We start from the raw sequence: 24889 nt of genomic DNA, 5'->3' as shown, positions 1-24889 counted from the left end.
TCCCCCAGCCCTGGGTTTCCGGTTCCAGCTGTACGTCACTGAGGGCCAGCAAACAAGCACCTGAACCACTCAGCTCCTGAGGGCGCCCTGGGTCTGCCCACTCCTCCCCTTCCTGCCCTTCTCCTCCCCTTCCTGCCCTTCTCCTCATCTTCCCACATTTACCCAGTTACTCCTGCCTCTCATGTGGAAAACAACTCTGTCCTGCCCACGCGTGACACTGTTAGCAAGTCGTGTACGTTTTACCTCGAAGATACACCTCAGGCCACTTCCTGTCACCTCCCACTGCTACCATCCTGCTCGTGCCACCATCATCCTGGCACCCGCCCCAGCCTCTACCCCACACAGCAGCCTGAGAGAGCTTTTAAAAAAAATGGAGTTCCGTGGCGGCCCAGTGGTTAGGACTCGGCGCTTACACTGACGGAGCCCGGGTTTGATCCCTGCTTGGGGAACTAGGATCCCGTGCAGTGCAGCCTAAAAAACAAATATATATATATCACATCCTGTCCCTCCCCTGTAGAAAAATTTTCAGGGTCTTCGAATTGCACTCATTAAATTCTAGATTGTCACACAGACTGATGACATTCTCTGGGATCAGGATCCCATCCAGCTCTGCAGCCTCATCTCCCGTCCCACCCCAATCTGTTCACTCTGCCTCACGTGTGGAAGCGTACTCCTGGGCCTCAAATACCCACGGACGTTCTCACCAGCTTCCAGACCTTGGTGGTGTTAGCCATTGTTTCTCTCCTGGATTTCTCTTCCCTGGATCATGGTGTGGATGCCTCTCTTCCCACAGGACAAGCGTCCGCGAGGAGACCTTCCCTGAGCCCCCGGACTAAGACAGCCCCTCCTGTGCTCTCACCATCACTTGGCCTCTCCCCGGGCTTCCCTTCAAAGCCTTGGTCACCACTCCTGCTGACCGTTTCCCTGTCATTCTCCTTGTTTCTCTCTCCCCAATGCTGTGCACGGTACCTGACATACACAGTGGACATTGAGTAAATGTGTTGAGTGAACAAAAGGGGACTGTCTCAGCTGTAATGCAACACCACAGACTGCGGGGCTTAAACAACAAACATTTGTTTCTCACCGTTCTGGAGACTGGAAGTCGCGGTCAAGGTGCCAGAAGATTCAGTTCCTGGTGACAGCCCTCTCCCTGGCCTGCACGCAGCTGCTTTCGCACTATAAATGCACGTGACCTTTCCCTCTTCCTCTTCTTATAAGATCACTAACCCCACCACAAGGGGCCCACCTCCTGCCCTAATCTAAATCTAATTACATTCCAAAGGCCCCACCTCCAAACACCATCACCTGGGAGTTATTGCTTCAACCCATGGGAGGACAAACATTCAGCCCATAATAGGGACCAGTAAGAACACCCAAGGCTACTTTACCAGAAAGAATAGGTGAGCCGAAGATCAACCAAGCAGCCGGAGGACACAGAGCCTCCTGGCCTCGCTGGCCTCTCTCAGCTCCAGGGGCGGCTGGGGGTGGCCCCCCGCCCCTAATCAGCCCAGGCACTGAAAGAGCTCCCTGAGTCCTGGTCCCATCAGATAAAGCCACACACCTGGGCAGGCCGCTGGGCGTGATGGAAGTCACGTCCCCTTGGAAAAACCACGCGCCTCCTTTCTGCTCAGGAAACATGCCTCACTCAGCCTTCCCAGCTCTGTTCCCTCACGAAAGCCTTCAGGGCCTTTCCATTGTCCTACACGTTCCCACGCCTGGAACTCCCTCCACCTCCTTTCCGCCCAGTGTGGTTTCCCCTCTACCTTGGGTCCTGTCTCTCCCTGAACGCTTAACGAGACCCACCTTCCTTCTCATTAAGACTCAGAGCCAGCTGGGTCAACAAGGTCATGAGCTCAACTTCTTGCTGCTGGTGGTTATGAGAACAAAGGATGATGGAATGTTCTGGAGGGAGTGGATGGATTTATCAACTGCTTACACAGGAGAAGCTTGGCTTCTAATAAGAATCCAAGTGTGAAAATGTATGATGTCATGGAAGTTTCCCAAGAATATTTAGAAGCCTAGGGTGTTAAATAAAATGTCTTAGAGGGGAAAGGGAGAGCTGTAGCTTAGAATCTTAGCAGGTAGCATTTCCTTACATTTACACTTCTTCCCGTCAAGTTGTCCTGAGTCTCATGCCCTCTACTTGTCTAGCACACACTGCTCCCCAACAGCAAAGAAGCACAGGGAGGCAACACCAGGGCCCGCAGTCACCTCGGTCCTCCTCCCGGCTTCACGAGCCTCTGATTCAACCACATTCGCCTCCAAACCCCGTTCAGTGCTCTGGGCAGGGGCCCTGATTCAGGAGGATCCATCTCTGGGTGGAGAGAGAAAATCTCGAAGCCACATCAGCTAGTTGTCCTCAGCATAAGTCCCTTGCCTAATAATGACCACCAAGGACCCGCTAGGTTTCCCAGACTTTACACACATTACCACAAACCCTTGTAACAGCCTGCAGAGTAACTCTGGCCATCCCCATTTTCAGATGAGCAAACAGGCTCTGCAAGGGAGGTCACCTGCACAGGATAACCCAAATGGCAGAGCTGGTGATCGCCCCAGGTAATCTGACCTGAGGCTCATCTCTTCCACAGCCTTGCAGAGCTGCGCCGTGGGCAGTGTCGAGGATGTCCAGCAGTGTGGAGGAGAGGGCTGGGAGCCAGCCACGAGTGCCCTTCCCGACCACGGTATCTCCCGCCCAGCTCCTAGCGCCCCCTGTGGGGCCTGGGTTAGTGGCTCTGGCCCCGACGCCATAGACAGCAGCAGAGCCTTTCCCTGCAGATTGAACCAAGCACCATGGACCGGTAGACTCACTTAAGCGGAGCCCAACAGTGCTCCTAACATAGCCCCCATGCTTCATCTCCAAAATGCTCTTCTTCTGAATCCTCAGCCCCAAAAGAACCAGGTCTGGGAGCATGAGTGAGTGACCATGTATGTGGAGGCTCTAGCTGGGAACTACCCGAGGGCAGACTCTGTTGGTCTGAGACAGGCAAATTGTGCTTCCCACATGCAAAATGTGGTGCCCTGGACAGGGCCCTGCCTCCTGCTCCAGATGTTGCCAGAGCTGTCTCAGAGCCACTCAGCAGGGGCCTCCCCCAAGACTCCAGCCTGGGGGAAGGATGGTTCCTGTTTTCTCTTCTCCCCAGGCATGGGCCACGGAAGCTCATGGGGCCACGCTATAACTTCAGCCTGCCCTTCCAGAAGCCGGATTGGGTCAGGGCCCTTGTGGGGCTTCTGATAGGTGCGTCAGAGATCCTCCTCTGTCTTTCTTTCAGGCAGGCAGATAATAGGGGATGCCAGCCCCCTGCAGGAGCCCCTATACCCAGGTCAGAAAGGAGAAGGAAACCTATACTTCTCTCCCAGCTGTGGCCTGGAGGGAGGGCAAAAGCAGCCTCCCAGCCCCACCAGGGCTGCAAGATTAGCCAAGTCTGCATGAGCTCCAACCTTCCAGCCCAGAGGCCGTGAGCTGCCCCAAACTGGCCTGGGCCAGCTCGGCTGGTTCCACTCTCCCACCGCCCCAGGCCCCGGCTCTGACTGAGAGGCTGCAAGTGTCTCCGCTGCTCCTCAAAGGGCAGATTTACTTGTGGGGATGGTGAGGCAGCTGGCCTGGGCAAAGCACCACAAGAACTCTGGGCCTGACAGGACCCACAACTCCCCAAACACTTGTGGAGACCGTGAACAGGTTGTCTCCAAACACTGGGCATGTGGGCATCAAGGCTCCTGGCAGTATCCCAAAATCTACACTGAAATCTAGTATCAAAACTAGAAACACACACACATACTCCATCCTGGCTGCAACTCTCACCTAAGTGCAATCAGCTGTGAGAGGTGGCGGCTCATCTAGGTGTCCATTTGATGTCAGAACAGAGAGACTCAGCATGTGCTCTAGGTGGAAACAGAAAGGGATGGATTGTGAGCTCACCCTAGAATCTTCCCTGACTCTCAGCTCACTGCTGCCAGGATTCACCCGCAGGCCTTCCTCTCCCCAGCCTGGACCAGCCTCCTGGGTGCAGCACAGAAATGGCCACCAGAGGGCGCAATCACCCCTCTGAACTTGCCTCCAACCTTCCCCATCTCCTTAGGAATGAACATTCCCCAGGGCCGCCGCCTCCAAGGAATCTGGCGCCAGTCAGAAATGAAGGGGGCCTGCAGGTTCTCTGCCCTTGAGGCAGCTTCAGTTCCATCTGGTGAGGGAGGTAGATCCTGAGACCAGTTCCAGAGGAATGCTGAGCTCGGTAGGCCTGGGCATCTGGGGAGGGGTTGACAGGGGCAGAAGACCCAGCCTGCCTCTGGGAAAGACCAAGGCCGCACTCGGTGACCTTCCTCAGACTCCCCTGAAAAGATGCCAGTGAACACAACTGCCCTTAGCATCTTCCCTCCCCTGCGGACCCATGCCCCGTGGGCCCTCCCTCTTTCTCCATGACAATTACCCCCAAATCACCTCTTGCTCCCCTTCATTTTAGGAAGGCCTGGAGCATTGTCCCCTTTTCCTCCCACTCACACCTCCAGTGAGCTCAGGGTTAGCTGCTGGCCCTCCGGTAGCATTTATTAAGTGCCTGCTATATGCCAGCGGGGGAGAGGGAGGCAGAGCAGTGGTCTTGCAGAGCAAGGCAGGTTGGGGCATCCCAGGCAGAAAGGCAAGTAGAGGTGGGGGGATGAGGCATGCTGGGCTGTTGCTCTGTGCTATTCGGCTGTCGTGGGGCCCCGGCAGAAGTTCCGGTTGTAGAAATGGCGGTTGTCCCTGGTCAGGGCTGTGCCCAGCTGGGCCCAGAAGCTGCCCTGGCCACTGGGCTGGTGGGGCCAGAGGAGAACGCTCTGGCGGCACAGGCGCTGGCGCAGCCGCACGTAGCGGGAGCGGTAGGCGTCGGGGCGCAGGATCACCAGCACCACCACATCCTTGCGGTCCTCCAGCAGGCGCTGCTGGGCCAGCAGGAAGCTGGCACGCAAGAGGCCGCTGACCCGGTCCGTGTGGGCCAGCACAAACAGGGTCTTGCGGCTGCTGTAGACCGAGGCCCACAGGTTCTCAAAGAGCGTCTTGCCAGGTAGCCAGTCACGCTCCTCCAGGCACAGGCGGAGTGCCCAGCGCCCACGGCGCTCCTCCAGCTGCACCCGCAGCTCGTTGTACACCCAGTCGGCCACTGCGCTCTGCGCCTTGTCAAAGACCACGAAGGCATCGTAGAACAGGGCGTCTGCGCCCCGCTGCTGCCCCCACCGGGGCAGCCAGGCCAGGCACAGGTGGAAGCAGTACCAGAGGTCCCAGCCGCAGAGGTGGTGCAGCATGGGCACAGCCAGGCCCAGGGCCACCACCATCAGGGAGAGGCCAAAACAGTCCCAGGAGAGGGCCTCGTCCAGGCAGAGGCGCAGGTCCTGTGCGAAGATGCTGCGGCCCTGGAGCTGGCCCGGACTGCCACACTTGACTCGGCTGGGCAGCCCGGGCACGGCAGCCTGCACCTCCAGCAGGAAATCCACGAAGGCTGCCCCACAGGCACAGTGCAACGGGTTGGTGCTCACGTCTAGGATTTTCAGGGTGCCCGCTAGGGAGCCAAACCAGGAGGGCTCCACCGTCTTGAGGGCGTTGGCACTGAGGTTGAGCTCTTCCAGCCGCTTGGCGAGAACAAAGAAGCCGGGGGTCACGAAGCCAATGCTGTTGCTGCTGAGGTCCAGCTTACGGAGCCGGGTACCAGACGGCAGGCTGCCGTTGCTCAGGGCCTTCAGCTGGTTTCCCGCCAGGTCCAGTGTTTCCAGCTGGGGCAGGAGGGCCAGGCTGCTCCAGTTGAAGAAGCCCAGGTTATTGTCACGGAGACGCAGCAGCTTCAGGCTCTTGGGGAGGTTGTCCAGAGTGCATGGCAGGAGGGTATGCAGGCGGTTCTGGGACAGGTCCAGCAGGACCAGGCTTCTCAGGCCTTGGAAGAAGCGGAGATAGAGGTCTCCCTCAGCCCACATCTGGCTCAGGGCATTGCCACTGAAATCCAGGGCCTGTAGTGAGGCGCTGCAGAGCTGCTGGGACACACGGCTATGGATGTCGTTGTGCGCCAGGCTGAGGTAGCGCAGGGAACGCAGCTGGGCCACGAAGCTGAGATTGTGGCCCACGCCCTGCATGCTGAAAGGCTGGCTGTTGTAGCTGAGGTCCAGCGCCTCCAGTCGCGGCAGCTCCGTGAACGAGCTCCCATGGTATAGGTCCAGCTTGTTGTGGGACAGGTCCAGCACCCGCAGGCTGGTCAGCGGCACGAACTGGGAGCCGTTGACCGCCTGCGAGATGCTGTTGTGGCTCAGGCGCAGGCACTGGAGGCGCGAGAGGCGGGCAAACATCTCTGGCTGGATCGTCACCAGGTTGTTCCGTGACAGGTCCAAGGTGAAGCTGAAGTTCTTGCAGCTTATCATGAAGTCCTCCAAGCTGAGGGTGTCCAGTGGGCCTGGAGCGAGGTCCCTGGACGGCAGCCAGAACTTCGGCCCACTGTCCGCCTCCCCCAAGGTGGCTGCCGGCCTTGCAGCTCCACTGATGCGGTTGTCCGACAGGTCCACATAGAGCAGGTCCGGGAAGGCCCCGAAGATGCTGAGCTGGGCCTGGTTGATGAAGTTCATCTGCAGACGCAGAATCTGGAGCATGGGCAGGTGGGTCAGCGGCTGAAGCGTGGTCTCGCTGAGCGAGCGGAAGAAGATGCCGTGCATGTCCAGCTCCTTCAGGGAGAGCAGGCCCTTGAAGGAGGGCGCCAGGTGCAGGTGGGCGAAGGACACCTTCTTGTGGTAATTGAAGGACAGGTTGAGTCTGCGCAGCCGGGCCAGGCCCCAGAAGGCCGTGGTCTTGGTGATGCAGTCATAGAGGAAGTTCTCACTCAGGTCTAGCACTTGGAGCCTGCCCAGGCCACGGAACCATCTGTTGTCCAGTCTGTAGAGAGAACTGTCCTTCAACACCAGGCCTTCGAGGCGGCTCAGGTGGCTGAAGGTGTCGGGGTGCAGCTTGGGGAAGTGCTTTGGACACTCCATGCAGGGGTTGCGGGCATGGTCACAGCGGCGGCAGTTCCCACCCACGTCGAGCACGCGCAGGGCAGTCAGATTGGCCAGGTCCTTGGGTGCCAGGGTGACAATGTGGTTATAGGACAACAGCAGGGTCTCCAGGCTGGGGGGCAGGAGGCGGGGCACCTCCGTGAGGTTGTTGTACTTGAGCGACAGGTGCGTGAGGTTGCCCAGGCCAAGGAGGGCGCCCGGGGCCACCTCCAGTGCCCGGTGGCAGGGGTTCTTGTAGTAGCAGTTGCCGTCCACGTACAGAAAGCGCAGGGCGTGTAGGCCGGCGAAGTGGGTGGGGTCTAGCACCAGGATGTTAGTGTGGCTCAGCGACAGGGACACGAGGGACCCGGGCAGGGCGGGCACGGTCGTGATGCCGTTGTAGCTCAGGTGCAGCTCCTCGAGGGTGGGCACGGCCAGGAAGGTGTTGGGCTCGATGGTCATGTGGCAGGGGAAGTGCATGGGGCTGAGGCCGGCCGGCGGGCAGTTCCACTTGAGGTTGAGGATCCGCAGGCTGGACAGGTGGGCGAAGTCAGAGTCATGCAGGTGGTGGATGCGGTTGGAGAGCAAAGAGAGGCTGGTGACATTGGCCCGTGGCGCCGCGGCCGAGAAGTGTGGCACGGACTTCAGGAACAACCAGTTGCAGTTCACCAGGCCGTGGGGCTGGAGTTCACAGGGCAGGAAAGCAGGCAGGGTGCCCTGGGCCAGGGCTGCAGCCAGTGCCACTGCCTGCACCAGGAGAGAAAGGGGGTGCCGGGCACGGCAGGGGCCCTGTGGGGTGGGCACCGTGTGAGGGCACGGCCCCAGCTCCACCTCTCCTGCCCCCCCGCCGGGGTCTCCTGCAGGGCTCCCAGCCCTCCAGGAAGGTTCCTGTTTCTCTGCCCAGTGCCCATCCCACCTCCAAGGCCCAAAGGGAACTTGGACTCGGGTCTGAGGCCCAGCCTTTGACCCAGAACGGGGAGTCAGAACTGGTTCTGAGACCTGGAATCCAGACTCATGATCTAGAGCTTTCACTCAACCAAACCCCAACTGGACAGGAGAGCCAGGTAGGTGGTCAACAGGCCCCCCAGGCTCTCCCCGACTCTCCCCTTCCGTTCCTCAGAGGTTTCTCTTTCCTCCTGAGCAAGGGAGCATCTTCCCTTCCCTCCAGCCCCCTTAAAATCTCCCTCTGCTTTCTACCAGGCTTCCCCCAGCCCTCCCTCTCTGTTTGGCCGAGAGGTGGGAATGAGGGTCTCCTGCTGGGGCTCAGGCTGTCTACCACCCAGGGCCCTGGCCAGGGTGGGCACTGCCCAGCTCTTTCCCCATCTGCCCACCTCACCCAGCCCAAGCACTCAACCTGCTGTGGGTCAGAACGGATTGGAGGGGAGGTTGGGCAGCAAAGGGCAGACAGGGCCCAGCCTGGGTGCTCCCCTTGCTCGCAGCCCAGCACCACCACTGAGCGCAGCCCTAGGCCCCGGCCTCCTCACCCAAGCAATGGGTTTGTGTCTCATGGCTCAGAGAAGGTCTTCTGCTCTGATGTATTCAGGGTTCAGTGAGTTTCCCCAGGGCCACCTGGGTGACTGTCCCTTTCACCACTGGAGCCACCAAACCCACCTTTCTCCCTACCACTTCCCACTGTCCCCTTCCCTGGGGACTAAGGGCTGCTGTCCTACCATGACAGGGAATGGGGGCTTCTCCAGAGGGTCTGGCTGGCAGACTAGGCAGCAGCTGCAGGGAAGGATGCTTCGCACTCACAGCCCCTTGCCGTGGTGACGGCTTGGGGAACAGAGGAAGTGAGAATTTCGCAATAACCTAGCCCCCTTCCTTCCCCCACCCCATGCCCAGGGCAGGGGTGTCGGGGCGGGGGGATGCAATGAGTCAGAGGCCATTTGCATAGTCAGGTGGCAGCCGGCCCCGTCACCTCTTCCTCTTTCCACTCTCCCCCCCACCCCTCTTCTCCACAGCCTGTCCTAAGAATCTGCCACATCCCACATGGGCCTCACACTGGTCCTCTGAGAAGTCTGGGGAGAAACAACCACCCAGAGCCCAGTCTAAGGTCAGTGAGAGAGTGGAATTAGGGGCAGTGCCAGACCTGGGTGGGCCGCTGACACCCATGCCAGGGCCTGCTCAGCCCCTGCCCCCAGGCAGCACTCTCAGGCCAGCAGCTCCCACACTGCCCTTTCCTGCCCTGCAGCCCCATCCCCAGGGCTGTGTGCCGTGCCGGGCCTGGCATACAGGGTCGGAGGGCAGCACTGGCCTTGCCCAGGCTCACCTGCCCCACTGTAGCTGCCACTTCCTCTAGAAGCAGGGCCTCCTCTGCATTCCCAACACACCATCAGAGAACAAACCCCATGGCTGGACCAGCTGAGACCTCCTGGCTCATCCTCCCCTGAGGCTCTTCTCACATGATCCTTCTGACCCAGGTAATCGTAACAGATCACTCAGGCCCAAAGCCTCAAGGTGACCCGGGACCCTCAGCAAGTCCTGCTGGCTCCAGGTTCAGAATCTGCCCGTTGCCCCCCACCTTCACGTCCACCAGCCTGGTCTGAGCCGCCATCACCTCTTGCCTAGACCAGTGCAGTCATCGCCTCCTCAGGGTTGTCCTGATTCTGCTCTCAAGCCCCAAAGCTTATTCTCATTAGACCCTTAGGTCACATTAGGTCCCTCCTCTGCTCAGACGCCTCCATGGCCCTTTCTGGGGTCAAAGCCAGTCTACATCATAGCCAGCAAGGTCCTATGGTATCTGCTGCCCTCCCACTGCCTCCCTGACCAGTCTCCAGCCATTGGCCTTCTAGCTGTGGCTTGAACACACCCATGTACTCTCCTGCCCCAGGGCCTTTGAATGTGCTATTTGTTTGTTTATTTAGCTGCGCTGGGTCTTAGTTGAGGCACACAGGATCTTCGTTGTGGCGTGTGGGATCTTTTAGTTGCAGCATGAGGGATCTAGTTCCCTGACCAGGGATCAATCCTGGGCCCCCTGCATTGGGAGCATGGAGTCTTAACCACTGGTCCACCAGGGAGTCCCCGTTCCCTCTGTCTTGAAGCTTTTTCCAGATACTCACATAGCCCCCTCCCTCACCACCTTTACGTCTCTGCTCACACATCACCATCTCAATGAGGCCTTCTCTGACATTCTTATAAACCCCCTACCCCAGATTGGGTATTCCTGAGCTCTTTTACGTAATTTGTCCTTAACAGTTTTTACCTGCTAACACACCATAATACTGATTCTTCATGGTTTCTTGTATATTCTCTTATTCCTCTGCTGGAATGTCAGCTACTTGAGGGCAAGGATCTCTTTGTCTGTGTCCCCAGAGCCCTACCCGGCACAGAGTAGGTGCTCAATATTTGCTGAATCCATGGGTCTCCAGCACTCAGCCCTGGACAGGCACAGAGAGTGTTTCTGAGTGATGGTTAAATGAATGAGTGAATGACAGAACAAATAGGGCTTCTGCTGGGAGGGGGAAGCTTCTCTGTGCTTCTCTGTGCCCACGTCTGGATGGGTGTCATGGCAGGCAGGCACCAAGCTGCCAGGCGTCCAGCTGGTGCACAGGCCCAGGTGGTTTAGCAGTCTGAGGGCGATGGCATTGTCTTCCTGCTCACCTGAGAACCAGTGTTCGGGGTGAGAAAGGACAGGTCTCCTTCTCTGGGTTCTGGCTAGGGTTCCAGCTCTCCTCCCTACAATTCTAAGGGCTTTAGGACTTCCCTGGTGGTGCAGTGGTTAAGAATCCACCTGCCAATGCAGGGGACATGGGTTTGAGCCCTGGTCCAGGAAGATCCCATATGCCTTGGAGCAACTAAGCCCGTGCAACAAGAGAAGCCACTGCAGTGAGAAGCCCATGCACCACAACGAAGAGTAGCCACTGCAGTGAGAAGCCCATGCACCGCAACGAAGAGTAGCCCCTGCCCGCCGCAACAAGAGAAAGCCTGCGCGCAGCAACGAAAACCCAATGCAGCCAAAAATAAATAAATTAATTAATTTAAAAAATAAATAAATAAGGGCTTTAGTAGGGGCTGAGAGAGGCCCCAGGGATGGGGACTGCCCTGAGTCCCAGCCCAAGATGCACTCTCAAGAAAAAGGACGGTGCCCATCCAGCAGCTGAATCCATCATCAGCCCCACATGTCCCCACCCCTGCACAACTCCCACCCAGGATGGGAGGGGTCTTCCACCCACTTCTCAGGGGCAGAGAATGAAGTTCTGGTTCCTGCTGAATCCCAAGCCTGAGGGAGATTCTCCCAGACTCCCTGGGACCAGAAACCCAGGCCCTTCGGGGCAGAACGCAGGTACCCAAGAGAGGGTGAATGAGCTGACAGTGAAGTCTGCACATGCACACACGGGCTGGAGACACCAAGATCCAGAGGTCCACGGAAACAGCCACCATGCCTCAGCCCCACAGCAGCCGGGAAACCTAGTGGACAGATCTTACTCAGTGTGGCAGGCCCCCAAGGAGGTCCATGTCCTAATTCCCGGAACCTGTGAATATGTTCCCTTACGTGATAGAGACTTTGCAGGTGGGATTAAGCTAAGGATCTTGAGATGGGCAGAGTATTCTGGATTATCTGAATACAATCACAGTGTCCTTGTAAGACAGAGGCAGAGGGGATTTGACTACTGATGGCCATATGACCACGGAAGCAGAGGGAAGCAGAATCAGAGAGAAGATGCTATGCCGCTGGCTTTGAAGATGGAGGGGCCACAAGCCAAGGAATGCAACCGGCCTCTAGAAGGTGGAAAAGGTGAGGAAATGGATTCCCCTGAGGCCTCCAGAAGGAAACAGCCCTGCTAAAACTGTGACGTTAGCCCTGTAAGACTCATTTCAGACTTAAGAACCGTGAGAGAATAAATGTGTGGTTTTAAGCCACTAAGTTTGTGGTACTTTGTTACAGCAGCCACAGAAGACGAATCCACCCAGATCCCCTATATCACAGCAGAGGTGTGCCTGCCTCTTGGATGGAGCTCCCATCGACACGCCAGCCTCTTCACGCTGTGCCCTCATACACAGGAACACAGGTTCTCCCACACATCTGCAGCCGGGAGGGCTGGGGCTCCACCTAGCAGGCCAACAGGCCCCTTCTGCATTGGGAGGGGACAGTTCTATGCTCAGGGCTTCCCCATTCCCGGTGCCAGAGATGGCCCCTCAGGGCCAGACTCAGCTGTTGATTTAAAAATATTTTATTCTTTAAAAAATACAGCATTCAACCATCTCGTCCTGCAATGACCCCCTGCCCCAGCCCCGAATGACCGCACCCCTTGTGGCCAAAGGCTTCTGGGCCATGCTGGGACCCTAGTCTCAGTTCCCCTGGGGGCCAGGTTCATGCCAGGCCCCCCACCCAGCCCCTTGAACCAGCTGGGCAGGGTCCCCAGATGCCCTGGGCACATGGAAGAGAGGCAGGAACAGCAGGGGGGGAGGGTCGCAAAATGCCAGCCCAGTGGTCCTCGGAAGCTGCAAGAATGTTCACTCACCAGCCCTCCTGCCCACAGGAGGTCACCCCAGAGCCCAGGCTGGGAAGGAGGGAGGTGGCCGCGGGGATGGGGTCGGGGTGGGGTAGGGGCAGCCCCACAGTTCCACATGCCAGCAGGGCTCGGGTCCCGCCACCTAGCTGTCGTCCCCATTCTCGCCAGGGCCACGGATGAGGCGCTTGTGGCCCCGCTTGCCCCCGGGGCCCTTGGGCTTGGCGAAGGCCTGCTTGAAGGCGTGCTGCTTGGGGTGCACCTCGTCATAGAGGAAGCTGGCCGTCAGCTCCGCCCCGTCGCCAATCTCAATCTGTGCAGGGCAAGGCAGTGGTCGGTCACTCCAAGGGTGGAGGGCCCTAACACACACCACCCTTGGGTCACCCCCCACTCCTGGGGCACCCCCCTGATCTCTCTCACTCTAGCCCTGGGGTGTCCTCTCAGATCCCCACCGGAAACGCACCTCCAGGAGCACAGAGCCTAGGGCCTGCTGCCCTGCAGGCCTTGTCACCCCCTACCTGCCTTTCAGACCCAGGAAAAGGAGAGACATGGGTGTCACAGCTGGGGCTTCTCCAAGACATCAGTTACCTGGGCGGCCTGGGCTATGCACACTATCCCCTGGGCCTCAGTCTCCCCATCCAACCAACAGGGCAACAATGCCCCTGCTCTGCCATTGTCACGGGACCCTGATGCCCCACGTGGAGGGTGGGGCGACAGGGCCCTGGGAGGCGAGGCCCTAGGGAATGGGTGCCCACCTTCTTGGCGATCTCCAGCTGGAAGTCCTGCTCCACGGAATCGAGGAGGCGGCTCTTGCAGCTGGAGTAGAGCATGCGCTCCTTGATGCTGCACTTGTAGCCGGGCATCGAGTAGATGAACACTGCGGAGAACAGGGAGGTGAGCCGCAGGGGGCCTGGGACTCCTGCTGTCCCATGGCCCCTGCAGGCGGCCCACCCAGCTGTGGGCCAGCGCGGGAGCCCTGCTGTGGCCACTCACCCACAGACTCCAGGGGGTCACCCTCATGGGTGTGCTTGTAGAGGAAGAAGTGGTAGCGGGCGGCATCTCGGGGCACCCGTGATGGCAGCTGGGCCACGTCCGTTGGCTCTGTGTGCACCAGTTCGATGGTCTCCCGCTCCAGGTCCAGCTTCTGCCGAGGGGCAGCGGGAGACGTGAGGGCACCGCGCGGGGGAGGGCCCAGGCCCACCCTCGCCAACAAGAATTCCCTGAGGTGGGAACCTGCTGTCATCTCCCTCTCCCGGGGCTCCCCTCCCCCGTCCTGCCATGCGGGTCCCTATGAAGAGGCCACTCCTGGGTGCTGCCCCAACTCTGCCCCTTTGAACACTCTGCTAGAGGAGCAAGTCCCAGCAAGGACAACGGACAGGACAGTGGCGAGGGCCTTCACCTCAAGGAGGCATCACCCTTGGGCCAGCCTATCCTCAGAGCCGAGGACCCATTCTGCTTGAAAGGGGGCAGGCTGGACCACTGGGGCAGAGGGACCCTGGCTGGGGAAAGGGGGTGGTCAGGGGGCTGCAGAGGGAGTCCAGGACAGGAAGGGGCTCAGGGCTGAGGGGTGGACCCAGGGGTGATGTGTGTACGCAGCGTGGAGGGCGGATTGAGGGACAGTGTCTCACAGGAGTCCCTGTGGGTGAGCCGGGCAGGGCAGGGGAACAGAGTGCAGCCACCACACGTGGCGACCGTAGGGAACAGGCAGGGATAGAGGGCAGCGTGTTCCCACCAGTACGTGGGTGAGCTGAAGTGAGCTCATGCGTGTGCACAGGAGCAGGGTGGAGGTGCAGCACACCCTGAGTGTGTGCCTGGGACAGGGAACGGGCACCCACCAGCTGGATGTAGTTGATTGTCTTCTGCCTGAGCTGCTGAAGTGCCCGCTGGGCCTGAGGCTGCAGAGGGAAGGCCAGGCCCTGCAGGGTCTGGTGTTTGCTCTCCACACTGATCTCTGTCTTCACCTGGGGACACATGAACATTGAGTGAGGCCCTCACCTGCACAAACCAGGGTTTAGCCCACCTGGGTAGCACAGGCTTGGCCAGCAGAGCCTGACGTGACCTCGAGGGCCTCGGGCCAGGACTTCTGCCCACCCTGTCCAGCGCACCCACCTCGTTAATACGGATCTGCTGAAGTTCTCTCTCGGCTGAGGTCAGCGGGGCGGGCGCCGCACAGGATGACAGGTGCTTCTGGTACCCAGCAAAGGAGAGGTCATCCTGGCCGGTGGATGTAGAGGCACAAATGAGCACCTTGGGGTGGGCTGGCAGAAGCCCACTAAGCACCCCAGCTTGCAGACCTTGGACCCTCGCAGCCCTCCCTACTCATCCCCAAGCCTGGCACCCACTTACTCTGTGACCCTGTATAACACCTCACCCTCTGTGGGTCCATGACCGCAACCTAGTGATCCTGGCCTTGAAGGGGCGAGGGGCGCCCAGGGGAGGGGGCCTACCTTCACAGTCCCGAAGAGCTCATCCTTGATGTGGCCGCCCCCAAACTCCTTCTTCACTGTGGCCCGTGTGGCTGCATACAGCATCTTCAGCCGCACCTGAAGGGTGGGGGCCAAGCCATGAGACCCCTCCAGGCAGGGCTGCCCGTCCAGGAGCAGGCAGGAGCCTCTGGGTGGGGACCTGGTCACCTCATTGTGTCCACACACCCAGCAGAGGGCGCAGCAGAGCACCCAGCAGAGGGGGCGAGGCTGCAGTAGGGCGGCTCAGACAGCAGGGGGAGCCGCTGTCCAGCCCAACCTCTGCCTCCCAGAGCCAGGCTGATCTGGCTGGGAGGCTCTCAGAGACCCGAGGCCCCAAGCGCAGGACCTCATCCCTTGGCTCTTGTACCCTCTAGAGCAGGATCTGATGTCTCCCCCGTTCAGACTCCTTGGGGGCAGGGCCGTGTTATCTCAGTCAGACCCAGCTTCCCTCCTCCTCCAATCTGGGGGCTGGGCAGGGGTCCCTAAGACTCACAGGGGAATTATCAGGTGACCAGGCGAGGAAGAGCCACTCGAAGCCCTGGGCGTTCTGCGTGTCCAAGCGGTAGAGCAGGTAGCAAGGCTGCTGGGCATCCAGCAGCGGCAGCACGGCCCCATCATAGTCCTGGTCCCAGCAGCCCACCAGCTCCCTCGAGGCACCCAGCACGAGCTGCTCTGGGGGCAGAGGCCAGGTGAGCCAAGGAGTAGCCATGTCCCACACCCACCTGTGACCGTGGGCCTCGGCCTCTGGCGGTGACTCAGACCCACTGACCACCCACCCCACCTTCCCCTGGAGCCACCACATCCCTGAAGGCTGTCTGTGTGACTCAGTCATGAGTGAATGAGGACACACAGCCGCCAGCCCAAGGTCGCTCCCTCTACACACACACACTCACACACACAGAAATGGTCTCGAGAACATGCCCACAGCTGACCCAGCACAGGCAACCGCACCAAGACACACAGCCACATGCCCACAGCCATCGACAACGCGACCCCTCACAGACACCCACACACTCAGACCCACTGCACAGCTCCTCAGCACACAGCCCCACTGGGCTACCTCCTGCCCCCTCCTCCCTCAGCCTGGGGCTCCAGCAGACCCCCCAGAACACCCTCCTCAGAACAAATGTGCTATGGGAAGTGGGATCACAGCCTCAGGCCACAGGGATCTGCAGGCGCAAAGGCACATGGGCAAGAGGGAGACAGGGGCTCTTACCAGACACTGTATAAACAGCTACCCTGCTGCCCCCCACCAGATGCAGCTTCCCCAAAAGTAACAAATCAAAAGCAGCCAACCTCTAAATGCCTGGGGCCAAGTGGCTGAATGGGGTATCGAGGCTGGACATACATTTGACCTATCAGCCCACAGGGCCTCAGTGTGGCACCGAACACCAGCCCAGATGTGCACAGGCCCAGGCTAGAGGAAGAACTGGGGCAAAGGGACAATCACTGCCTGGCCAGGGGGTACCGGCACCTGACCACCAGCCCCTCCTGATGGGGGCAAGGGGCCTGGCTGTCCAGGAGTCCCAACAAGCCAGGCCACCTCCCTCTGGCCTTGGCCTCCTCACCTATCCTCCCAGAGCTCAGATGGGATCAAGGCTGAAAACCAGCAGTCACGGGCCGACTGGACCCCAACAGCACTGCCCAAGTTGTTTAATGTGTTGCCAACATTTTTCAAACTGGGAAGTTTCACATAAGAAGTGGAATTCATGGCTTCTCTAGAAAAATCAGGAGATCAAGCCACACTCAGTGGGAGCTGGGCAATGGCTGCCTGTCAGGAGGCCTGGACCCTCCTGGGCACTCCCAGGTGCCCCAACAGCTGTAATGCTGAATGCAGGTAAGGGCTCACCTAGAGACTCCTCCTGGTAAACATCTACAGGGACGACCTGTCTGGGAGGCAACAGGGAAGGCTGAGGACTGGGGTCCATGAGTCTACTTCTTTGGAGGGGTCCAGGGGGCTGACCTACCCCAATGACCCTGACCCAGCCTCTGAGGGCATCTGAATTTGGGGACCCTGGACAAAGCCCAGCACAACTCTGGCCCTAAAGCCTGGGGTGAATTCTGGGTCTGGGCAGACCCTGCTTTGACCCAATTCAATGTGTGAAAAGTCAGCTGGGCACCAAGCCCATTCGGGGAGCCCCCAGCAGGGCCCACTACTGCATGGCTACCAAGAAGGGCTGGAAGGATTCGTGGCGGCCCGGCCCACCCCCAGTCCTGGAGTCTGTACCCCTTACTTCCAGGGCCAGCCCCTCAGCTGTCCTCTACCCCAGGTCCCCCCAAGCCTCAGTCTAATCCTCTACCTCCTCAAAGCCCCTCCCCACTTCAGGCCTCAGCTCAAGCTCACCTGCCCCCCAACCCCTATATCCCCAGCACCTCCCCTTGTGGAAGCCCCAGGAATCCCAGGTCCAGGTCAAGGCCTAGCCAAGCCCGGATTCCCCTAGTCCTGCTCTCAAAGAGGCTGACACGAGTCCCTTCTCCCCATTGTGAGGGCACTTCCCAAGGGCAGGGCCCTGGCTTCTCCTTAGGAATCTCCCCCAGCCAGTGGCCAAGCGAGGCCAGGCTTGCCGATCACACAGGGAGGTGAGTGGCACTAGCCACACGGGGCAGTGCCTGGCCTTACTCATCCCCTGCCACCCCCTAACCCAGCCCAGCCCCCTGACTAGGCCAACAGCCAACTACAGAGCCTCTGGGGAGGCTGGGCGGGACCCCCCGGGGAGGGCTCTCCTTGATATCCCCCCAGCTTCAGCTTCCTGCTCAGTGTAACAGGCAGAATGACCATGCCCACCTCCAACGCTCTCCTACAAGACACCTCCCATTTCCAGATGGGAAACTGAGGTCCTGAGGGGGCTGGAGGCCAATGTCCCCCACCTCCCAGAGAAGCAGCGGGGTCCAGCCACCAGCCTGTACCCTCGCCTGCAGGAAGCACTCACCGTCCTCAATGACGACTTTGATGAGCCGCACAGAACCAGCCCGCGCCTTGGCAAAGAACTCCTTCAGCTCCTCGGTAGCTACCAGAACAAGAAACATGGTGGAGGATGAGCAGACAGAGGGAGCACGGTGGGCAGGAACACACTCAGGGCCCGCTCTGTCCTGGGGGTCTGGTGGCGGAGCTGGGAGCCGGGTTAAATACGGCCCCCCATGTGACTGGGAACCTGAGACAGCCGCTGAACACAAGCTCCCAAATTTAGCCAGCAGAGGTGGCAGGCGGGCGGCCTGCTGGCTGGGATGGCTCTGTTGACAGGGCACACGGGGATGGGACAGCCCACCCGAGAATGGGGCGGGCTCTGGGACAGGCCAAACCAGCCAGAGTGAACAGCCCCCTCCTGTCCCCTGCCCCCCAAGAAGGCCCAGCACAGAGCTGGCCTGGGACACTCCCAGCACCGTCACGTCCACAGACAGAAATACAAGAACAACTGCTCCCAATGCGCACTGCCCACTACGTCTACTCACACGTGTACGCGCATAGACACACGCATGCATTGCATGTTGCACGTGCCAATGGGTACATACTCAGTCCAGCATGTGTGAACGAAACACATAAACACTATGTGACAGAGAGAGGAACAGAAATGCAAACGCCCTCATACATGAACACACCACTCAGCTGGTCAAACATAAATGGACACACACATTTAAACGTGCAAACACACAGACACACACAGATAAGGTCCCCAGGGTGCTAATAAATTCACACACAGGCAAATGCAGAGCATGGCTAACATGTTTGTACAGGCAAGTGGCTGTACAAAGTATACACAGAAATAGAGGTACACACTGACACACATGCATGCACACCCAGCCCCAGCCCACCAGCCACGCTGCCTAACCCTGAGAGGCCCTGGGGAGCCAGGCCAGCTCTGGCACAGCCCTGCCAGGGGGCGATAAGCTTCCACCCCCAGGCAGCTGGAAAGAGGAGTGACTCTCAGGGTCTCCCCAAAACAGACCCTGTCTTGGTCCCTGAGCCACAGACCTGAAAGGTGACAGCCAGTGACCAAGGACCCAAGTGCAGAAGTGAGGATCATGGTCAGAGCTAGGGAACCATGGAAGTCACAGATCCACTGGTGGTTCAGAGAGGGAAACCAAGGTCCAAGTTGGGAAGGACCTACTTGGGTCTCTGGGTGCACAGGGCCAGGCCAGCATGACCTTGGGGCTGCCCGGGGGTCAGGAGAATTTTGCAGGAACACAGCTGGACGGCTGAGGTCAGAGAATATTTATAGGGCCCAGACCCGGCAGCTCGAGGGCGGGGTGGGGGGGGCCTTTAGGAAAACAAACTCTGGTCATGTCCTCAGGTGCCCATCATGCAGGGTGACCCTGAGCCTGAGACCTCACGCTGTGTACCACCCTCCAAGGCCACTGGGTGGGCAGGGTCCCAGCTAAGCCCGGCAGGCCCTTGGGGCTGAGAGCAGCATGGCATGGAGACACAGCCCCACTGGGCCAGGACAGAGCTGCCCCTCAGCGGACCCCAAGCAGGTCCCTGATGAAGAGCTTGACCTCGGGGGCTCCACCTTTCCCATAGCTATCTGTGACCTCTGACCTCACTGAACCTCAAACTCATCTATAACATGGAGCTAATACCCCTCACATGGTTAGAGCCTCTCCTAATAACAATTACTAATATTTTTTAAAGATTTTTTTCTGATGTGGACCATTTTTTAAAAGTATTTATTGAGTTTGTTACAATATTGTTTCTGTTTTATGTTTTGGTTTTTTGGCCCTGAGGCATGTGGGATCTTAGCTCCCCGACCAGGGAATGAACTTGCACCCTCTGCAGCAGAAGGTGAAGTCTTAACCACTGGACTGTCAGGGAAGTCCCAGAAATTATTAATTATTATTACTGTAATGACGGCGGGACAGGCCGTGCTGAGCTGTCACTTCCACCTGCTCAGACCTCTCCCAAGGGAGAGGCTGACACGCCCCTTCTAGTGTTACCAGGACAAAGTGACACCCCAGTAGTGGAAGAGACATCCCCCTCCATGCCTCCTCAGCCACCATCAATAATCCAGAGGCCAGGCCTGGGACACCTGAGCTTCTATCATCAAAGATTCATGTCCCCCACCCCCACCCCCCACTGCCTTACCTCCCACCCCCCTCCCAGTAAGCCTCAGGTTACAGGTCCCTCCCCTGCCCAACTCTGAGGCAGCAGATCCACACCTATGGCCAGGTCAGGGCTGGCACCTGGGCATCCAGGGTGATCTCTCCTGCGGCCTCCTCAGGACAGAAATGGGAAGGAGTGGGCTGCTCCCAGGCAGAAGGAGGGCTGGGAGCGGGGCTCGGCCCTCAGATTCCCCTAGGCAGGCCCATCGCAGCATATGGGAAATGAGGGAGTGAGGAAGGGCCCAGGCCACAGGACTGGTCAGCCTACAGTGGGGAGGAGGAGCCCTAACTTCTGATCCCCTCTCAGTTGGAGGCAGCAGCAATGATCAGACAAAGGGGAAGGAAGGGGCAGGTCGGGTGAGGGGCTGTTCCCTTCTGTGGGGCTGAGTCATGAAGCCACCCCTCCAGCTCTTCTTGGAGAATGGCTGGCCCAGACCCAGGCCCCTGCCTTTTCTGGTCCTGTGGGGTGTGGCCAGGGAAACCCTCTCAGGGCCAGCCACCAAGCGGCCACAACCACAAGCAGAGATCCAGGCGGTCAGGCTGGTTGATGGTGATGGCCCAGGGCAGGGGATCCTGATGTGGTGGGAGGAGTGGCTGACAGCCAAACCACTGGGCTATCTGGGCCTTCCCCACAGGCCAGGCAGCCCTCCCAGGCCAGTGACACAGGAGGACACTGAGGCCCAGGTAGGGTCAGGACACCTGGCTCCTGGCCACTGCTTCTTCCCCATCCTGTATAAAGAGGAAACCGGCCCCTTGCGGGAGGAGGGTGATGCTCTGGGCTGGAGAAGCTTGGGGTGGGGGGAGCTAGCCTAGAATCTCTAGGGTCAGGACCCTCTTCCCTGCCTCCAGCTTGGAGCAGAAGCCTTCCAGCACTGGCTGGGGCAGACTCAGGAGATCAGAGTGGAAAATGGCAGGGAGATCAGAGGTCAAGGTCAGATTGGCAACTCTCCACATCCCACTTAGAAAAAAACCTGTCCCAGGTTTTTCGCAGCCTAGTTTGTGAGGGTCCCAGGAGGAGCCCAAGGTCAGGGCCCCCTCCTCACACAGACAAACCAATACGAGCCATACATGCATCCATGGTAACAAATGAACACTGAAATGCACCCAACTTGTGCACACGCACACAGACACCCACAGACATGTGCACACAGTCACGAAACACTGATGTCTAAAGATGATTCCATGCGACAGTGTCCAATCAGCCATTAGTGCATGTGCACTGGATGTACACAAGCAGTCAGATCCAGATGTGCACACACAGGACTGTACACGCGAGACAAACGCACATGCGTGCACACTCCCTCAGATGTGCACATCCGGGTACACCCACCCCCAGAAAAGAACAAAAATACATAGATGGGCACACACAGGCACATCCACCCCCAGATGCGAACACCGATACTTCCACCCCAGCTGTGTGCGTACATGTACGCCCACCCTCAACTATGCACAGTAAGTGCGCATCCCACCAAGATGTGCCCACCCCAGGCGACCCGCGGCTGCAAAAGAGAACAGGAAGCTTCCCCAGGCTGGTGCCGGGGAGGAAACAGGGGCCGAGAGCCAGCAAGGGGGCGCAGCCGCGAGCATTGACCCTCGGCCCCCTGCCCGTCAGCCATCCGCCCTCACCGTGGATGCCGGTCTGGTGCGCCATGACTCTGTGCCCCGCTCCGCCCGCGCCCTCGGAGCCCTCGGCTTGGCCCCGGCCCGGCTCGGCTCGCTTGGACTCGGAGGAGGAAAAGAAGTAGGAAGATGTGGTGGCGGCCGCCCAGCCTCGCGCAGCTTCCCGGGCGGTGCCGCAGACCCGCCCCCAGAGCGCCCCGCCCCTGACGGGCGAGACCCGGAGGGGGCGGGGACTCGGGGCCGCGCGTGCGCGTAGTGGGCGCCTGGTTTCGGGTGGGCCCACGACAGAGTTGATCGCCTTGTCCGCGCGCTTGCGCGTGCCCTGTTTGTAGCCGAGAACAGGGCCTGCGTGTGACCGAGCGTGTGTGGGCGCACGCGTGTTTGAGCATGTGCACCGTGATCCGAGTGGTCTGTGGCTGGGGTGTGTCCGTGAGTTCCGGCCAGGTGGGTTTGTAGGTGGGTGGGATCCACGCGTACCCCATCTTGTGGCCTTAAAGCGGGCGGGGGGCGGGTGTGGTCTGTGTGTGCATGGGCGCGCGTGTGTTTGAGTGGCATCCCTTTCCTCGGAAACGTTTCTTGAGCGCCTCCTGGGGGGCCTGGGCTCCTCGAGGCGTCCCGGCCCGCAGGCCCTGCCCTAGCAGTGGGAGCCCAGACCGACATTCTACTAGGCAGTCAGCAGATGAGCTGTGTCTGTGGCTGCGAGCGCCCTGTGCAGAGTAAGAGACCACTAGGAGGAGGTGATATTTGAGCGGAGACCTGGAGGAAAGCCTGGTAGAGCGAGGGAAAAGTTTTCTGAGAAGAGGGAATTGCGTGTGCAAAGGCCCAGAGGTTGAAGGAGGGTCAGAGCTTGATGAGTCTGAGAAAATTCCCAACTCCTAATCAACTTCTGGCTCCATACACAGCGGACTTGCCTTCTCTGGCATCAGCCCCTCCCTGCTGTTTACCACCATAATGTATCTTCTAGGCCACTGTGATTGAGTCAGGATGAGCACATGACGCCAGTCTGTCCAATCAGAACCTGTCCTGGGACTTTGGATGGGAAGATTAGAAAGGAGGCGGGCTTTGGGGGCTGGGGTTGCTGAGAGTTGATGATGGATGATGTGGCCTGCCTGTTATCTAGCCCCAGCTTGAGCTCCCTGCTCCCTTTCCCTCTACCCCACCCTAACTAGGCAGAATTGAGCCCTCCTCTGTGTGCCCCAGACCCTGGGTTTCTTGTCTCCTGAGAGTCCAACTCACACAAAATTGAAAGGTTTTCTTGTTCATCTTCCTGTGCACGCCCTGAGGACTGGGCCTGTGTAGTAGGCTCACCATGGCCACCCTAGCACTCACAGTGGAACATAAAAACCATGTGCGGCCCTGCAGCCAGCCCTTGGGAGAACAGTTCGTAGGCAAGTGCCCCCAACTCTGAGATCTGTCACAGCCCTGATGAGGCCAGCAACACAGAGCCACTGGTTACATCAACTCAGACCTGGCCACCTCCACAAGAACACTTGGCAATTCCACAGAACCATAAAAACCTTGACCTCTTGGAAAAAGGACTTAACCAAGAAAACAGATTGATGAAAAATAGTAAGGTTATGTTCCCTATTAAAATGTCCATCACTGGGTGAACTACATGGCCTTAACATCAAGACCTTAACATCAAGGTCTCCCCTGATACCTGGTTGGCCCCACCCTGCATCATTCTCTTTGTTTTTATCACTACCTGATTCATATATTTACTTGCTTATTTGTTTATTGTCTTCCCCCCACCAGTCATTAAATTTTTGCCCCTGCTCTATCCCCAACACCTAGAACAGTGCCCAGGATTAGTAGGTGCTCGATAATATTTGCCAAATAAAAAAAGTGTCTGAATGAACTATGAGTCTTTGTGTTGCACACTAACTATGACTGGGCACATTTACTTAATCCTCATGACAGCCCTACAGGGTAGGTGTTACTGTCTCCTTACAGATGAAGAATCTGAGGCTTGGAGAGAGAAAGTGATTTGATCAAAGTCATAAGGTAGTGAGTGTCCCCAAGAACCTTAGTTTCCTTTACTCAAATTGGAACAAGGGATGAGAAATCCTGCTGGGCAGTGGCCCTCATCACCTCCATCACTGTCTCACACCTGAGCGATGAGGGTTTAACCAGAGAAAGGAACTTCCTGGGAGACTGGGATTGGAGCCCAGTCCTGCGCAGTTTCAGAGCCTAGGATGCAAGCGAGGAGCCTAAGGACCAGTGGAATATCCAAACAGACTCCATCTCTGGCTGAGATCTGGTTTCAGGCAGAAAGATGAGAAAGCTGCACACAGCTCCTCAAATGAGTCTAGGGATGATCAGAGTGTCCAGGAGCAGGTTGGTTGCTCCTTTCTTGCTGATGTTTCTCAACAAAGAGTCAGCCATTGAAATTATTGGAACATATATTTTTCAGGTGGATCAAAGATTTAAATGTTTTTTTTAAAGTGAACTATAAAAATACTGAAGAAACAAAGGGAGAAGATTGTAAAATCTTAGAGTAGAGAAGTCCTTCTGAGTATGTCACCAAACCCAGAAACCATAAGAAAAAAAAACATTTATTTACATTAAAAATAAAAAGTCTAGGTGGAAAAACCCACCATCAAAACCAAAACACAGGGCTTCCCTGGTGGCACAGTGGTTGAGAGTCCGCCTGTTGATGCAGGGGACACGGGTCCGTGCCCTGGTCTGGGAAGATCCCACATGCCGCGGAGCGGCTGGGCCTGTGAGCCATGGCCGCTGAGCCTGCGCATCCGGAGCCTGTGCTCTGCAACGGGAGAGGCCACAACAGTGAGAGGCCCGCGTACCGAAAAAAAAAAAAAAAAAAAAAAACCAAAACAAACATAAAACTGTAACTGGCTACAATGTACTGGCAAGTCATTTCAAAATAAAAAGCTGATTTCCCTAATATATAAAGAGCTCTCATAATCAATAAGAAAAAGACCAATGGCCCAGTAGAAAACTGGGCACAAGATACAAAAAGACCATCTACAGAAAAGGAACTACAAATAGTGTCTCTCAAGCCTGTGAGAAGTTGGTTATCCTCTCCTATTAAGATAAATGGAAATCAGAGACTTCCATGGTGGCACAGTGGTTAAGAATCCACCTGACAATGCAGGGGACATGGGTTCGAACCCTGGTCCGGGAAGATCCTACATGCCTCAGAGCAACTAAGCCCATGAGCCACAACTGCTGAGCCTGTGCTCTAGAGCCCGCGAGCCACAGCTGCTGGGCCCACATGCCACAGCTGCTGAGGCCCACCCGCCTAGAGCCTGTGCTCCACAA

At 58.1% G+C, this 24889-nt stretch overlaps 2 protein-coding genes across 2 annotated transcripts; both read right to left on the bottom strand.

Annotated features, from left to right (window-relative positions):
* Nucleotides 1-4581: 4581 nt before the first annotated feature.
* On the bottom strand, nt 4582-9532 carry TLR9 (toll like receptor 9; the record flags this gene model as incomplete). Its single annotated transcript, XM_079712588.1, is given in 4 exon segments — nt 4582-7725; nt 8649-8663; nt 8665-8787; nt 9500-9532. Coding segments are annotated over 4 exon segments (3219 nt in total). The 3' UTR covers nt 4582-4677.
* A 2601-nt stretch (nt 9533-12133) lies between these two features.
* Nucleotides 12134-21695, bottom strand: TWF2 (twinfilin actin binding protein 2). The gene is made up of 9 exons (XM_079713855.1): nt 21614-21695; nt 17824-17901; nt 15387-15565; nt 14876-14971; nt 14538-14642; nt 14264-14389; nt 13422-13572; nt 13184-13305; nt 12134-12741 (listed from the first exon to the last, which is right to left on the bottom strand). Exons 1-9 carry the CDS (start codon nt 21636-21638, stop codon nt 12574-12576), a joined length of 1050 nt encoding a protein of 349 aa, XP_079569981.1. The 5' UTR covers nt 21639-21695; the 3' UTR covers nt 12134-12573.
* Between the last annotated feature and the right edge of the window lie 3194 nt (nt 21696-24889).

This window comes from Hyperoodon ampullatus (assembly GCF_949752795.1).
Source record: "Hyperoodon ampullatus genome assembly, chromosome: 10".
In the NCBI taxonomy this organism is placed as follows: domain Eukaryota; kingdom Metazoa; phylum Chordata; class Mammalia; order Artiodactyla; family Ziphiidae; genus Hyperoodon; species Hyperoodon ampullatus.
This window is presented reverse-complemented; position numbering and strand designations above follow the sequence as displayed.

Excerpts from the sequence above, each read along its gene's own strand:
- TWF2 (XM_079713855.1), bottom strand. The coding sequence starts at position 21,638 with ATGGCGCACCAGACCGGCATCCACG. Across the intron at positions 14,643-14,875 it reads AGCTCTTCGGGACTGTGAAG|GATGACCTCTCCTTTGCTGG; the intron begins GTAGGCCCCCTC and ends TCCACCGGCCAG. Across the intron at positions 12,742-13,183 it reads AGCTGGAGATCGCCAAGAAG|ATTGAGATTGGCGACGGGGC; the intron begins GTGGGCACCCAT and ends TGCCCTGCACAG.